The sequence below is a fragment of the Parasteatoda tepidariorum genome, chromosome 7 (assembly GCF_982258835.1).
Source record: "Parasteatoda tepidariorum strain Cologne lab strain chromosome 7, Ptep-v5.0, whole genome shotgun sequence".
NCBI classification, from domain to species: domain Eukaryota; kingdom Metazoa; phylum Arthropoda; class Arachnida; order Araneae; family Theridiidae; genus Parasteatoda; species Parasteatoda tepidariorum.
Window position 1 is genome coordinate 45,237,369 of NC_141761.1, and position 16,960 is coordinate 45,254,328.

Genomic DNA, 16,960 nt, shown 5'->3' on the forward strand with positions numbered 1-16,960 from the left:
GAATGTACATTTTATATTATTTTCAAACAAATTCTGTTGAACAGTAGTTTGAATATTAAAAAAAGTTAATTTTTGGATATTTTGAACTACTATTTAATAAGCGACATGCATAAAAAGGATTTTTGTTTATTTTTCCTAAAAGATATTTTTTTTCTGCTAATACCATCATAATTGCCATAAACACTTTTGTCTATAATAAGGAAAAAAAGTGCCAGCAAATAAGTATAGTTTAATCAAATAACAGAAAGATCAATAAAATGAATCATAGCTAGTTTCTTTTATAAACCTGAAGAATTTATTTTTATTAAGTTAGAAAAAATAAATTTAGCGTTAAAATAACTCGAGAAATGGAAATGGATTAATTAATTTAGCATTAATTTAGCATTAATGGAATGGAAAAATTAATTTAGCATTAAAATAACTCGAGAAATGGAATTGGTTTTGCAGTTGACCTAGCTTTTGAAGGAAACGACAGAAAAATATTGCATCGCATTGTATAAACTTCTTAAATCTATCTAATATATTAATTTCAGATCTCAATAATTACAGTTAAAATAATTAATATTTGCATAGCTCTTATACAAAAATTTAACAAATTATATCAATATTACACATACAAAATTAGTGTTTAGTTTTCGACTGATAATCATGAAAGTTTTCAGATTCTTTTAATGGAAAAACAATAAATTTAGACTTAAATTAAGATAAGCTGAGTGTTGATAGGAAAGGGAATTTAAGTTCTTATTTCGCACCCTTCAAATGACGATTTGTTGACTATTAAAATACACTATGAGTCGTAAAATGAAATGTGTGTAGGTTCTACATCAAGCTAAATTGCCCAATCAATATTTTATTGCGAAATAAACCCGTCATCAAAGTATTCTAACACGCAACTCTTTCTTGACATTTTAACGCATACTTAAAAGCTGTTTTACAGCCATTTATTAGAGTTTCATCAAGTTTCACAAATAAATGCATAAATAAAATAAATAAGGAATAAAATAAAATAAATAAAGAGTAAAATAAAATAAATAAGGAATAAGTTAAACTTAATATTTAAGTAATGGGATTTAGGAAATGACATAATCCTTGTAATTACATTCCTGCCTATAACTATTGTTAAATATGGTTGATAAATAAAATAAAATTCATGGAAAAGTTCGAAAGTCTAATGAAGGGAAAATATTTTTGTCAGATCTAAAACAAAAAAAGTAAGACTTATTATTTTTGAAGACAATTGAGGGGATCTTGCGTTAATGATTATATCTAGGTTATTAAAGTTATTTTCCTCATTTAAATTTACTTGAAATACTTAATTTTTATAATTTTAATTTTAATTTTCTTTTCTTTTTTTTAGTTTTGTGTCTTAGTTTTGTGTTTACGTCAAAAAAGTGTTGAAAACTCCCGATTTGGTACACAATTTTCTTACATCATTAAGGTAAAAACTTCTATTGGAATTAGGTAAAGAGCCCTATTTGAAATTTGAGCTCCCTAACTAGTTGGAAAAAATTCAAAACCTTGATTAATGATGAGTTTCATTTGGTGAATAAATTCCTTTTTACTACACTGCTAGAAATTTCTCGGAAAAATAGTTAAATAATAATTCATAATAATTCATAGTTAAATAATAATTCATTTTACCATATTTAATCAAAACTGTCAAATAACCATAAATAAAATGGTAATTAAACCATTAAGTTTGAGAAAAACTGTTTATTAACTTTTTTCACGTAATACGGTTAAACAACCAGAATTTTATCGCACCAACTAGAACCACCTAATGAAGCTACCCATTTGTGTTAAAAACCGTCTAGTTTTGTATTCATGGTTTTATAACCATACTTTATGAAAATGGTTTAAAAACCATAAGGGAAAAAGTATTCTTTACCGGAAACTTTACGGTTAAACGGATGGACAGACAACTGCCAGATATTTTGCTATAATATTTGAAAGAAAATTTTACCAGAGTAGTCAGAAAATGATTGAAACTTGTACTGCGATTTGGTACAATGCCCCAGTTTAGTTTTAAACAGCCTAATTGTACCTGAAATTGGTCAAAATTCGGCTTGATCATAATTATTTTTAACGACTATAAGGTGATAAGTTGTGCTTGTAACGGTCAAGAAGTGATTGAAATTTGTGTTATCATTACACAATGTGCTGCATTAGAGATTGGTAAAATCTAATTAGTTGGAAAATGATCAGAATTTTGATGCGTGATAAATTCTATTTGGCCATTAAATGATTGTAAATTTTACTTGTAGCGATCAGAAGACGATTTAAATATGCCTTTTTTTCAGATACAAAGTAGAAATATAAGTGCTCTAGCTAGTTGGAAAGCGGCCGAAATTTTGACGGCTAGATTCCACTTTCAAAAATATGAATTAGTAAAAATGGTGTAAATCTTAAGTTTTTATTTAATTTCTTTATACGAAAGCTTTTTATTTTATTGCATAAACTTAAAGTATTATATCTGTAACGTAATTGGATACCTAACCTTAATAAATAGCTTGCATTTCATTTAATTAGTTCTCCCTGAGTTTCCGTTATTTATGTTTATGGACATGGTTTAAATGAGTAAATATAAAAGTAAGGAACTCGTGGTTTCATATACCTTTTTAAGACAAATTTGGTGATGTCATAACCATGCTCAGCGAAATTATTAACGTGCGATAACCTAATTAGGTGCGATTAACATAGGAAACTAACCAATTCATAAAAACTTGCGATAAAAATAATTGGTATATATATATATATATATATATATATATATATATATATATATATATATATATATATATATATATATATATATATATATATATATATATATATATATATATATATGTAATACAAAAATTAAATACTTTTGTATTAATAAAAGCATTAAAACTTCATTCGTTTTCATAAAATATCTTTAGTAAAAGATATGGGTAGAAATTCTATTTTGGGACTTCAAGGCTAAAAACATGCCAATGAATAATAATTAGATTTATACTTCAAAAGAGAAGTTATTTTAAGATCTTTCACTTCCATATAAGGAAAGATTAAACGATTTGCTATGCTTAATAAATAAATTGATGAGGCGTAAGAATACAGAAAAAGGCATATGACTGGGCCTCTTTACAACTAAAAATCATCCTATAAAATGCAGGAGCAATGTTTTTGCGTGACTTTTTGGTGTATAATGTTTACAAACTAAACTCCGTCGGATCTGACTGGAACTTTGTCCCCCCTCTCCAGCCGGGAGAGCGGGGATGTGACTTCGGCTTCACGATCTATTTAGTAAATAAAATCTTGTGCACAACATGTTCTCATTATTCCTGCTTTCTTGACAAATAAATCCACCAAAATATAGGGGTTGTTGCCCTAATATTAGAAGCCTCGCAGGATGTTTGCTTTGTGCAGGAAACCCCTTGAAAGAAAATTTTTGTGCAATACTATCTCTTGGGACTTGGCCTAACGTGACCGCTACCTCGTCGAGAAGGATTCCTCATCCCTTCGTCAAAAATCTTGGATGAGTTTTTCACCCCCTTGGTTTGAAGAGAAAAAACTTCATTGGACTGACTCCTGAGATTAAAAAGTTCTCGATTGTGGTGAAAAAGAGAATCGCCGAAGGTTCCCATCGAGAGACCGGGGAAAAAATCGCCTAATTCCGTTCTGAAGAAATCCCATCCCTTTACTTTATAAGTGACCTACGGAAAGTTGAGTTATGCCAGTGCTACTCTGGATTAATCGTCGATGAAGTGTTTTCTCAACACATAATGGTTTACGATGGTCTACTTAAATGTTCAACATTCCCACCCTCCCTCCTACTCTGAACTCAAAGAATAATAAGTGAAACCTCACTATCAGTGAAAATTTATGAATCATTTTAACGAAAAGAAAAAAGAGAAAGAATAATTTTTTCCTATCAACTTTAAATTGATGCTGTGGCTGTCAAGATATATTTTGGATTAATTCGAACTTTATGCAGCTTTGCATCCTTTAAGTATTTTTTTCTAAAACATTTAGTTCTTTGATTTTTAATGATTAAAAGAAGAAGAAAGTGAAGTGCGCGAATGATTTTTTTTTCCTCTTCGCCAAATATTGAAGAAAAAGTGATATATAAATTATTTTTTTCTTCTTTCTCAAAATTTATGATACTGTTATGATTACATATTTTAGTGATCAAAAACTTTTTTTTATTCTGAATAATTGAGTAAATTATTAATATTGGATTGCATTTCTTATATTTATATTCGTTTTATTTTTAAATTATGATATATTTTTTTTCTCTTCAACGAAATTGATGAAGGTCGACGTTGGAGAGTAGGGTGTTCATATTTTATTGAAATTAGATATGAGTAATGATAAAACTTTTTATTATGAATAATTTAATAGAATATTTTTAAGAGTTGCATTTTTTGTGTTTATATTGCTTTTTTTTAAAAATATGATATGTTTTTATAGTGCATTTAAAATGTTTTGGAAGGAAATAAATGCGGTTCAAACGTCAATTAAATTAGTAATGGCAAACAAAATTAAGTTTTTTTTTTAAACTTTGGTTTCTTAATGATTTATGACGATTAAATCGAAAAAAAAAAACTTTAAGGAAATTTGTAAAAATTTTGCTTTTTCGGACTTGGTCAAAACTAAATATTCCTATGAAAAAAAAAGTGAAAACTTAAAATGTTACCTAAACAAAAGGACAGTTAACACTTAACAAAATTTGCGAGTTTCCCTTATTACGATAGGCGAAAATTTTTAACTCAGTAAAATTTTCATACTTGATACTGATTTACCATATGCTTTAGTAGGGTTGTAGACTTGCAAAGATTTTTGTTTGTTTATTGATTGTGTCGGGCCAGTTGTTACTTAATTTGGTAAGAGATTGATCACCTCTGCTAATTCAAACAATGACAACTTATCTTTGCACATTAAACAACAAACTTCGAAAAATGTTAAGGTTAAAAATGATGAAAAAGATGTTTCAAAAAAAGTAAACATCGAAAAAAGAAAAGTTAAAGATGTTTCAAAAAAAAGTAAGCATCGAAAAAATGAAAGTTGAAGATGTTTCAGTAAAAGTAAGCATCGAAAAAATAAAAGGTTTGATGTTTCGGCAAAAGCAAACATCGAAAAAATGAAAGTTGAAGATGTTTCAATAAAAGTAAACATCGGGAGAAAAAAAAAGGTGAAGGGTAACAAAAAAGAAAAGGAAAAATAGGAAAAAGATAGAATGACCAAGATTACAAAAAATAAATAAAATAAAAATGTAAGAAAAAGAAATTTTGAAATAGTACAGACTTAGGAAAAATCACAGCCCACAAATGTTAAAATTAAATCATGAATAATGTTCAAAATAAATGTTTTTACTTTCTTCAAAGGAAGAAGTAATCCCTATATTTTTGAGAGATCCGAATCGCGTGTGGAGATGTTTGGCGAAGTAACATGAATTTTTTTTCTTTCTCAACACTGAGAAAAAACTTTCTAAACTATTTTTGTTTTATCCAGTATGGATCTCTCAATTACACAGTGCTTCATGAAATTCTGTTTTCTTCCATTTTAACGGGGAATACAGAATTTCATCAAGTAAAAAATCCCATTAACCACACAGAATCTTAAATTCTGATTAAATGACACTTGTTGTCCAGGTCGTTGCATAAAAATTGTGTATATTTTTGTGTGAAAATTTTTGAAAAGTTATTTTAGAATAGTTATAAAATGTTTAATTTTTCTTTCTGTTTAGTTCAGTAAATAAATTGTATTATTATGCTTTTATTATTGTTGCTGTAAATAATTTTTTTCGCATATTGGAAAAATTTTATTTATAGTAGGAAAGAGGACAGTCATGCCAACATAAATTTTATAAATTCCTAGTATTCTAAATTTATTATTTTTTTTTTGGCTTACCAAAAATTTTTTTGGGGGGGATGTAATACAAAAATTAAATACTTTTGTATTAATAAAAGCATTAAAACTTCATTCGTTTTCATAAAATATCTTTAGTAAAAGATAAGGGTAGAAATTCTATTTTGGGACTTCAAGGCTAAAAACATGCCAATGAATAATAATTAGATTTATACTTCAAAAGAGAAGTTATTTTAAGATCTTTCACTTCCATATAAGGAAAGATTAAACGATTTGCTATGCTTAATAAATAAATTGATGAGGCGTAAGAATACAGAAAAAGGCATATGACTGGGCCTCTTTACAGCTAAAAATCATCCTATAAAATGCAGGAGCAATGTTTTTGCGTGACTTTCTGGTGTATAATGTTTACAAACTAAACTCCGTCGGATCTGACTGGAACTTTGTCCCCCCTCTCCAGCCGGGAGAGCGGGGATGTGACTTCGGCTTCACGATCTATTTAGTAAATAAAATCTTGTGCACAACATGTTCTCATTATTCCTGCTTTCTTGACAAATAAATCCACCAAAATATAGGGGTTGTTGCCCTTATATTAGATATATATATATATATATATATATATATATATATATATATATATATATATATATATATATATTAAATTACATATACATATATATATATTAAATTACATATACATATATATATATATATATATTACGGTTGTGAAATAATATTTTAGGGAAGGAAAAAAAGTAATCGTAATTGTAAAAGTAATCGTAAAATTTACGGTTTTAAACTAGCAGCCGTGTTGGTTGTGCAAAAACAGTAAAATTTATAAAAATAAATTTGTAGTCTCAACGGTTTTTAACAATATAAGAACAAGCTTTGGCCGTAAAAATTACGAAGAAAATCGTAATCAGACTATATATATATATATATATATATATATATATATATATATATATATATATATATATATATATATATATATATATATATACACACACACCAATTTCTCTGAAAAACTCGTTCTTTGGGATGTGTAGCTTATGAATCGGTGATCATAGGAAGTTTTAAAGTAAACAGTTAGGTCCGCCGTGTATTCGAACGTACGTACGCCAAATTTGGTGCGTATCAGCTCAGAATTGCGGATTTGTATAAGGTATACATGCATGTAAATATTCTACATATTTATAAAGATTATTTTTTAAAAGTACAAGCGTGAAGCGATATAAATAAAGCATAATGTTTGCATAATGATCTTGTTAAAAAGAGGTCTGACTCGTCTGGTCATTTATTAGGAACACGAAGAATTGTTTCAGAGAGAAATGAAAATTACTTTTGCTTTTTCTTGAATTCTAATTGATTTGACCTACTACTTTAGTTCTGACCCTTAACAATTTCGATATATCTTTTGCTTAGTTTAAACACTTTTTAAATCACGTTTCTGGAGCTAAATCATGACTTACGTGCTCGAAATTAAATAACAGTAAAGATTTTCGCATTGATGCATTGCGTAGGCAATTTCCATTCCATCACTTAAGCATAAAAATTATGGACAAATATATTTTTAAATAATTATATATCAAAAAATATTTTTTTTAATCAAAATTGCATAAAGTTTTAATAAAAGTATTTGGTAAAATAATGATAATTCATATTATAACTCTTTGACCAAAGCAACTTATCGTTGGACTTTGAAAAAAAAAAAACGTGTATCATAATGTATAACACTAAAACGCAAATTATAAAAGTCCTTGAAAAATATGATTTTTTCCACCAAAATTATTACTCTAGTGTTAATCCAATAGGACGACTCGTTGTAACAAACCTTTTATGAAAAGGCAAGTCAAGTGGATTATTTCTATAGTACGTTGCTCGAATTAATTTGTATTTGTAAACAAACATGCAAAATAGCCATCCGCATGGCATTATTTTGGTTTAAAAACTATTTTCAAAAAATAGAATAATATACGGAAAAACAAATATGGTAAAATCACCTTATAGTATGATGACATTTCTGGTAACCCCCCCCCCCCAATAGTTCTAGTTAATAAGCGCAAAATATACGGTTTTAAAATCATTTATTTCGAAATTTTCCCGTTCATATAGTAACTGTTTACAAAAATTCTGGTTTTCAAAATTATAATTCTTATTAGCACGTATTCAGTAAAAATACAAAATTGAAAAGTAAATGTAACTGAATAAATGGTTTTATATCCTGCTTTAAGGTATTATAAAAAATTTACCGAATTTTTTCACATAGTATGAAACTAAATTTTATTTTTATTTTTACCAAAATCATTACCAAAGTTCTTCGGCAAAATTACCAAGATTTTTGGTGTTCTTTTAGAGTCATAAACAGGGTAAATTTTACCATATTCTGGTAGTTTTCACCAGACTTATTTTCTCAGAGTGGAAATGCGTATTGAATTTCTATATCATAAAAGTCTGCCAGCCTTGTGTAAATATAAACAGAGATTCAAGTCGTTTCATTGGATTATAGCTTGTTGCCCTTCTCTGTATGCACGAAAGAAAACCTAAAAACGATGCGAGGGAACTTTTTATTTGTGTACTTTAACGTGCAATATGCGTGATCAGAACATATTAAATGCATATTGCATTTCTTGGATATTATTTTAACATACTTTAACGGAGGCCAAATTTGATCAAAAAGCAGCCTTGTGTGTATTTTCATGAACTATATTCTTCTTTTACGAGTACCGTGTATCTTTTTTACGATAAAAAATAAGTATTTTATTTTTAAAAAGTAATTTAGTAAAATGAGAAGGAAAATAAATTTAATTTAGATCATTAGAAAGTAGAAGAAATTTTGATAATTATAAATTAAATTTCAAAAAAGTTGACTATAAATTCTTACATAAATTTTTATTGATAAATTTTATAGTTTTACTAGTAAAGTACAGGGATAATTTTTTATCGCATGTTTGAAATTTTTTTTTAAATGTAGGGTAAAACCATAAATTATTACCATATATGAAAATATTACCATCAAAATCATCAGTGTGATACTGTACACTGTAGAGCTCTAAACTTTGAACCGCTCTCTTAACTAAACTATTAGGACCATATTTCCTATATTTTGGAGTTCAGAAATCCAAATCCACTGATTAGAAAATATGTTTATTCTGAAAAAATACGTGTTTGCGTCTGATTTTGTAACTTAAAATATCGTCTGCACTAGTTATTTAGCTTTTTTGAGGTCACCCCTTTGAATCATTAAGATTGAATTCATAACACGAAAATCCGATTATTAGATCAAAAGATATTTAGGGTGGCCCATTTTTTATTTTGCGCACTATACATATTTAATTTCTTTATATTTCTTATTGAAAATAAAGTTTTGAACAACAAATTTTAAACTGCAATAATATGAGAACTATTTTAAAAATTAAAGAAGAGTAGCCATTTACTGTGAATAAAAAAATTTACAAAAAAAAGTTTGTTATTTCTTTTAAAATAATCATCAAAACTAGTTATAATAAATTAAAATATGAGTCTCATATAAATAAAAATGCATGACAAGTTCATACAATCTTTTTCTAAATGTCATCATAAGAATTTGATTGTTGAAATGAAGCAAAGAAGAAAAGCAATTATACGGGCATTATTTTAAATGTTCATAAAATTAACAGCAATTTAAACTACAGGTTGACTCCATTTTTAGGATACAGTTACAAAATCTATTAACATTTAGTCGAAAATATGAATCGGGTGAAATATCTTTACTCATTACTGTGCACAGATACTTTCAAAAGTCAAACAGTATTTCAAATCTATCCTAATTCAAACTATCACAATTCAAATCATAATTCAAATGTAGCATAATTCATGTAATTTATATTCATATAATTCATATTCATATCATATCATAATTCAAACAAATGTAAACAAGGATATATAAAAACCTTTTTTGTTTACAAGATTGTGCCTACACTTTATAAACAGTTTAAATTACTCACTTCTGTAACCGTAACCAGGGTTATCCCCAATCCCAATGTTCGCTGCTCCACTTACCCAGTAGGTGTGTTTGCAAGATAATTTGAAAACCATACTTTCAAAGCCATAAGCAAGTTTTTTTTAAGGAATTGTTTGATTTGCAGCTATTCAATTTTTTCAGCACCTGGCGCATATTCACGAAATAGGAAGGAATACCTGTGCATTGTACAGGTGGATCAACAGCGACTGGGACACGTAAGGCAATATAAATAAAGTTCATCAAGGAAAAATCTCCTTGAAAGGAAATTTAATATTCATTATGTTCTACAAAGAGTTTAATATAATGATAATGTAAATATTGTAGAATGGTCCGATATTATTGTTAGGAGTGAATGAAAAGATTAAATAGCGTTATGCTACCTATTTCTGCATCAATGAAATGTTTCTAAAAATTACATTTTTAAAAACATTTTATTGTTCATTTATATTGCTACACCGAAATTCGGAATAAAAATTCTGGTAGACATTCATTATTGTATGGTAATGGTATGTTAACAAAAAGCATAATTCTGGTTTATAAAACCAAAGTAAAAGGCCATTCACATTTATATGATAGTGGTTTACTGGAAATTCTGCTTTTCAAAATTATATTTCTTATTACCATACATTTTGTAAAAAATACAAAAGCAAATTTAACAGAACATAAGTTTTTTTTTACCATGCACTAAGGTATCATGATAAAGTAACCAAATTTTACCAATTTGACTTAATTTTATCACATATTATAAAATTATATTTTATTTTTAATTTTACCAAAATCATTACCAAATATGCACTTTGGTAAATATTACCGAGCTTTTTGTTGTTCCCATAGAGCCGGAAACACAGTAAATTTTACCATATTTTTGGAAATTTTGATCACATCTCTTTTCATCTCTGTATAAAGTTAAAACTTATGGTACTTCTTCCAGATTAGAATCGCATTTAAAGTGACTTTTTTAAAACTATATTAACTAAGCATATAGCCTGAATTAACATAACGAGTATTCAACTTATATAAGATTAATTATAAAAATTAAAAATAAGATTAATTATAAAAATTAAAAATAAGATTAATTATAAAAATTAAAAATAAGATTAATTATAAAAATTAAAAATAAGATTAATTATAAAAATTAAAAATAAGATTAATTATAAAAATTATGTGAACTTATTTAACTTATATAAGATTAATTATAAAAATTAAAATAAGATTAATTATACAAATTATAAAAATTGAAAGCTTAGTTTTTTTTAAAATGCAGCGGTAATAAATATAGACGAATAATATTGAATTAAGAGGAGACAAAGTGGGAAAATTTAATATATGCTTTTAATTCTCTTTAATAAATATTCATTAAGAACTGACTCTTAACATTTACTGTACTAAGGATTATCCTTTGAAGCATGTAAAATCCTAGATCATCTGATAAGTAAAATTCTACAATTAGCAAATTTTAAGAGTACAAGTAGTTTTATACATACTGTTTTTTAACCATACAAGTTTCAAATGCAAAGGTAAAAAACGTTCTTTACTGTAAACTTTATGGTTAATTAGAGGGACAGATTGCTGCCGATTTTACCATAATTTTAGAATGAAAATTCTAACAGTGCGGGAGAGAATTGCCCTCGACGGAACAAAAAGTTAATGGGTGACCAAACTTAATGTATACAAATCCCTATAAATTTTAATATTTGAGCTAACTTTTATATTCATTAATATTACTAAATAACTATTCGCAGTAACTAAGTGTTTGCTCCATTTTCATCTCTTTTCTACTGTTGGTATGATGGTGCCCAGATTGCATTATTAGGGATTAATTTTAATACTAGTCACTTTTGGTGACCATCTTCGTCACCTTTCAAAATTATCTTGCACAACGTATGGTAAACAACATATGGTAAACAAAATTATCTGGAACAACATATGGTAAACATTGCTCGCAGTTACATTATGTAAAAGCAGCGAATTTTTGATAGCTCCTGCTACTTAAACAGGGATTGTGAAAGGGAATTGGTTGCAAGAATATCCTTAATTTTATCCAACGTTATTCAAACGGGAAAATTTAGATATTTTGATATGTTCCAAAGATGACGCCATTCTGACGATAGGGAATTTTGGGGATTTTCTTAATGAGTATTTTTCTAAGAATTATTACCCATTAACTTCAGAAAATAAATAATCATTTAATTTGCATCTTTACTTTTTATGGCTCTTTGTGAGAGAACGATTTCTACGTCTTAAAATTAATAAGAGAAATCTATTTTAAGCTTATGATTTAATATAGCCAGTCTCGTATGAGGAGACATTATATATCTAACTAACTATCTATATATACAAATAATAAAATAAAATAAAAATAAAATAATATAAAATAGAAAATTATTAATGGGAAAAACCAAAAATCTTCCTCAAAACACATCTTTTGGTATAATTTAATGTGATATTTCTGAATAAGGAACAATTATCCTAAACATTATTCTTTATATATATATATATAATATATATATATATATAATATATATATATAATGTATATATATATATATATATATATATATATATATATATATATATATATATATAATATATATATATATATAATATATATATATAATGTATATATATATATATATATATATAATATATATATATATATATAATATATATATATAATGTATATATATATATATATATATATATATATATATATATATATATATATATATATATATATATATATATATATATATATATATATATATATATATATATATATATATATATATATTATATATATATATATATATTATATATATATATACATATATTTACGCAAGGAGAAAAAAAATGCAGACTGCAATTGCAATAAAAAATTAAATAAAAAATTTTTAATACTTAAAATGAAGCTTTTTTAAAATATCTTCCCGTGTGCATGTCTCTTGATGATGACAGATTTCCTTGCCTAGTTAAAAATAGGTTTGCTCATTTTGATACCATACATGATCTTAAGTACAACAAACTATCAGAAACGCATGCCACATTTCCAATACATTAAATTGCACTAGAAATTACATGAGTGGGAAAAAATCCATGAAACACTTAACAAAAATCACATGCATAAAGAAAACAGATACATTATAGCATTTAGTTTTGAAACATGCATTTTATTTCAGAAAAATAAGCTTTTTTTTTTGCAAATACATTTGTGATGCTAATTTTTCGTTATCTAACAGTTTCTACGTATCTCTCTACTAGATAAATCCATTCTAGCTTTCCGAAACTGAATATTGATCTGTTATAATGAAGCTCTAATTACTAACTAGACATTTTAAAAGAAGCTATTTACTGATTCTATAATAGAAGAATATTGTTTGTGTGAATTGTTATCTATTATTCATATCATTTAGGAAAAGATAAAATTTATTTTTAAATAATGTTTACCTATTAGGTGATTGATGTTTTTATTTATAGGTAAGTCTTTTATGGAGCTATTTTTATACAGTAGTGTTTTGAAAAATATTTTTGGGATTGAGATTGATTTTAAAAAAAGGAATTTCTTTTAGCTTATTTCCTAAAATTAATATGATTTTTAAGACCAATTTTTTGGTGGGATGGTAGTTGGGATTCTGAAAACTTACCTACTGTAAGGACTTGGTCTTAAACTTATACATATATGCTTAAAAATAGCCGAATTTATAAATTCTATGTTTAAAATAGTGTGCTAATAAATTCGACGAGAAAAGATAAACTGGACGAACACGTAAAGCACAAGCCAGTCTTGGCTTCTCACGATGACCTCATGTTAACCTTTAATGCTACCTAAATTCATGTAAACAAAGCTTTTTATTGGTATTTTATTTGTATGTTCTGAAGTTATCAAGGTTTCTGCGTAAATCATGCTCTTTACAAAACTTTCAGCACAATTTATGGTTTTATATATAACAAGCAGCCGAGTTATATGCGCAAAACCGTAAAACTTACGATGTAAATACCAGTACTCACCAATTTTTTACCATTCAAGAACAAGCTCTGTCAGTAAAAGTTACAAAGTAATTGCGTAATATCAATGGATTTTACCCCACAAGAGCAAATTTTCGCTGCCTAAATTCCAAATCAAATCTGTATTCGTACCAGATATGGATATTTTATGTCATCGTAGTCGTTGCGAGCTGGGCACAGAATTCATATCGACTAGTCATCGCTGAGATTTCAACTTGGGTCACCTCATTGTGAAACGAGCGCTCTGTTCCCTCCGCCACCGCGGCTTTAATGTTTCATCATGAAGAAAGAAAATAGTAAGGTAAAGTATCAATTTGACGCTAAAGTCGAATTGCAGTTTTATATAGGCGCTGTTCGAAACCTTTAAATAATTGCTGAAAAGTAAGTGCAAGAACATCATCAATCAACCATGGCCAAGAATATAGCCCCGTTTTTAGGGTTCTATCTCTTACCGACTCTATCTTTTACGACCCAGGTAGGAATGCCTCATAATTTTGATCCAAGTCAAACGACGTGGACAGAGCCTGAGCTGTAAACCCTCTCTTTAATCTTCCACATCACAATCAATGAGAAGACTTTCAGACACGGCAGATTTAACCTGCATCATATGCTGAATATAAACGCTGGTTGTTTCGTCGGATGAGATGATCGAACTCACTACCTCCAGATCTCCAATCACCTGTGTGAGCTACCTCTTAATCGACTTTGCAACTGCAGTTCTCTAAGCGTATGCATAGGAAATAATCGTAAAATGACTTAAGAAAAGGCAAAGTTATCCAACAATAAGCCAAACTGTATGGCAAAAGCTAGAATTTGAACCGACATTTATGATTAAAAATGAACAAAACAGAAGTCAGAAAAATAAAGGGTATTTCTTACAGTATTTAAAAATTAAAAAATTTGGCAGTATAATTCTCACGGCCTTATAAAGGGTTAAGGGAAACAAAGGATGTTTCATTTCGATAAAATGAAGCTTTTAAGAAAATGAAGTAAGTTATGAATAGAATTTTGAATTTATACGCTTGAAGAGAGGAAGGATTTTTGTCATGGAAGTTATCAAAACCATTCTATACTGTTAATTATTTAGTTTGCTAAATATCTTAATTCATGGTGAATGACGGAATGAGTTGTTCCGTACAACCTGAATTCAGTGATATCTTTCATATTAGATGGCGTAAAAGATATTACTGAGTTGAAATAAAATGAAAGAATTCAATAATATCTTTCATATCTGTAGAAGGTCTAGTGAGGAGAGGATCAAGAGTCTCTTGTCTTTTTTATTCACTATTAGTTATTAGCATAAAATTCTTGCTTGTCTCAGCTGCATCGTCCCATCTGGCACCTTGGAGATTTTCTTTAAATTTTGAATGGGCACTTAGCCAATATTTCAAGATATTTCTGATCAAATATTTACATGCTCGGGAATATCATGCAATATAGTTTTCTATTCCTGATACATAGAATTTTTTTTCATATCATCTGAAGAGAAACCAGGGGGAACGGGTTCAGTGCGAAAAAAAAAGCGATCACCTCAGTAACTTTTGATCTAATGATTGGGTTTTCACTTACTATGGTTCAATATTAATGGCTTGAGGATCTAGTCTCAAACATAGTAATTAATTATAGTAGACAATATTTAAAGTTTCTAAATCAGGCGTAAGTTATATCTCTAAATTATTATAAGTATATCTCTATGTAAGTATGTCTCTATGTATCTATACGTAAGTTATATCTCTATTATATCTGTTACATTTATTTAATCAGATTTGAATTCTGGATTTTCAAATTATGCGAAGTGAAAATTATGGTTCCAATATAGTTCAGGTAGGAGAGCGTTTGTATATATTGTTAAAGTATGTAAAAAAAGAAAAAGATAAAGATTTAATTTATCAAAAAATTTTCAAAATAAATGCTTTGGAATATGCCCATTCTTGAAAAAATAGGAAGCAAAGGCAATGAAAATAAACAACAACAAAAAAATGTGACCATAAACCAAACATATTTTTTATCTAACACAAAGACGACAATCTTTGTATAGATAAAAACTGAATTTAAATTAGCTAAAATGTGTTTCATAAGTCAATGTGTAATGGGAAATAAAATAAATAGTTGAAAGGATCTACAGTTCATTGATCTTGACCAATAACATGCTCCAGTTATTACAGATGGATTTTGGTGAAGGAAAAATGAATGAACAAAAAGAAAGAGGAACAAAATACAGAAGGTTACATTTCTGTTTACATTTTTTTCATGGTCATATGTTATTAAATGATGAAAAATATACAATTCGTTACGCTTATTAATTTTTGTAGTTTGATAAATTGATTTACTTGCAGGAACTTTTGCTTTACCATTTTTTTTTCCGGAAACTATGCGGTGTTTTGTCAAAAACATAATATTAAACAAAAAGCTAAATAATCTCAAAGTATAAAAATTTTTTAAAAATAAACTGCGGCCAAAAACTATTTTATTAAATGTAGTTCCAGTTTTAATCCTTATATTAAAAGTTCATTGACCTAAGAGGAAGTTTCATTAAAATTTTAATTAATTTCAATTTAATTTACAAAATTATTTGAAACTATATCTTAAAATTTGATTTAAAGCCCTGTTGGGCTATCTATTATACAAATTCTTTATAGTGTACAAATTTTCATAATTAGCTTTTGCTCATAAGAGAAATTTAATTAAAACAATGAATCATAACTTATAGGAGAAACAAAGAGGGAGTTTATTAATTTTAGGTAAATATGGATAATTTTGTAAGATTTTTATACATTTTTAAAAATATTGCTACAATTTGTAACATAATATTGTATCAATATAATGACTCGAAAACTCGATATTTTTTTTTCTATGCATGAAAGCTAAATTTTATTTTCCCTCAAAAAGGTTGTCCTGTTTTTAGAGGATAACTTTGTGAACTACACTATTAAGAATATAGAATATAGAAGTTTAAACACAAAAACATGAGAAAGAAATATCAATTAAGGAATGTTAAAGTATTGCTTTTTTGTAATGAAAAAATTAGCAAATATTTTAAACCTACTTTTAAAGATATCTTCCCAATCATAATCATCTCCATTATCCATTCTATGAATAACTCTTC

At 27.3% G+C, this 16,960-nt stretch overlaps 1 protein-coding gene across 6 annotated transcripts in view; it reads right to left on the reverse strand.

Moving 5' to 3' along the window:
- Positions 1-16,960, reverse strand: part of LOC107444140 (aquaporin-9) — a 118,237-nt gene that overhangs the window by 76,755 nt on the left and 24,522 nt on the right. Inside the window, exon 1 of one of the 6 annotated variants that reach the window (XM_016058223.3) lies at positions 9,837-9,996. The exons of 4 other annotated variants lie outside the window; for them this stretch is intronic. In XM_016058223.3, the coding sequence (XP_015913709.1) occupies positions 9,837-9,927 (91 nt within the window). In that variant the 5' untranslated portion in view covers positions 9,928-9,996. Of the gene's footprint in view, positions 1-9,836; positions 9,997-16,960 lie in introns of those variants that run through there. One more of the 6 variants, XM_016058224.4, reaches the window with a different exon arrangement.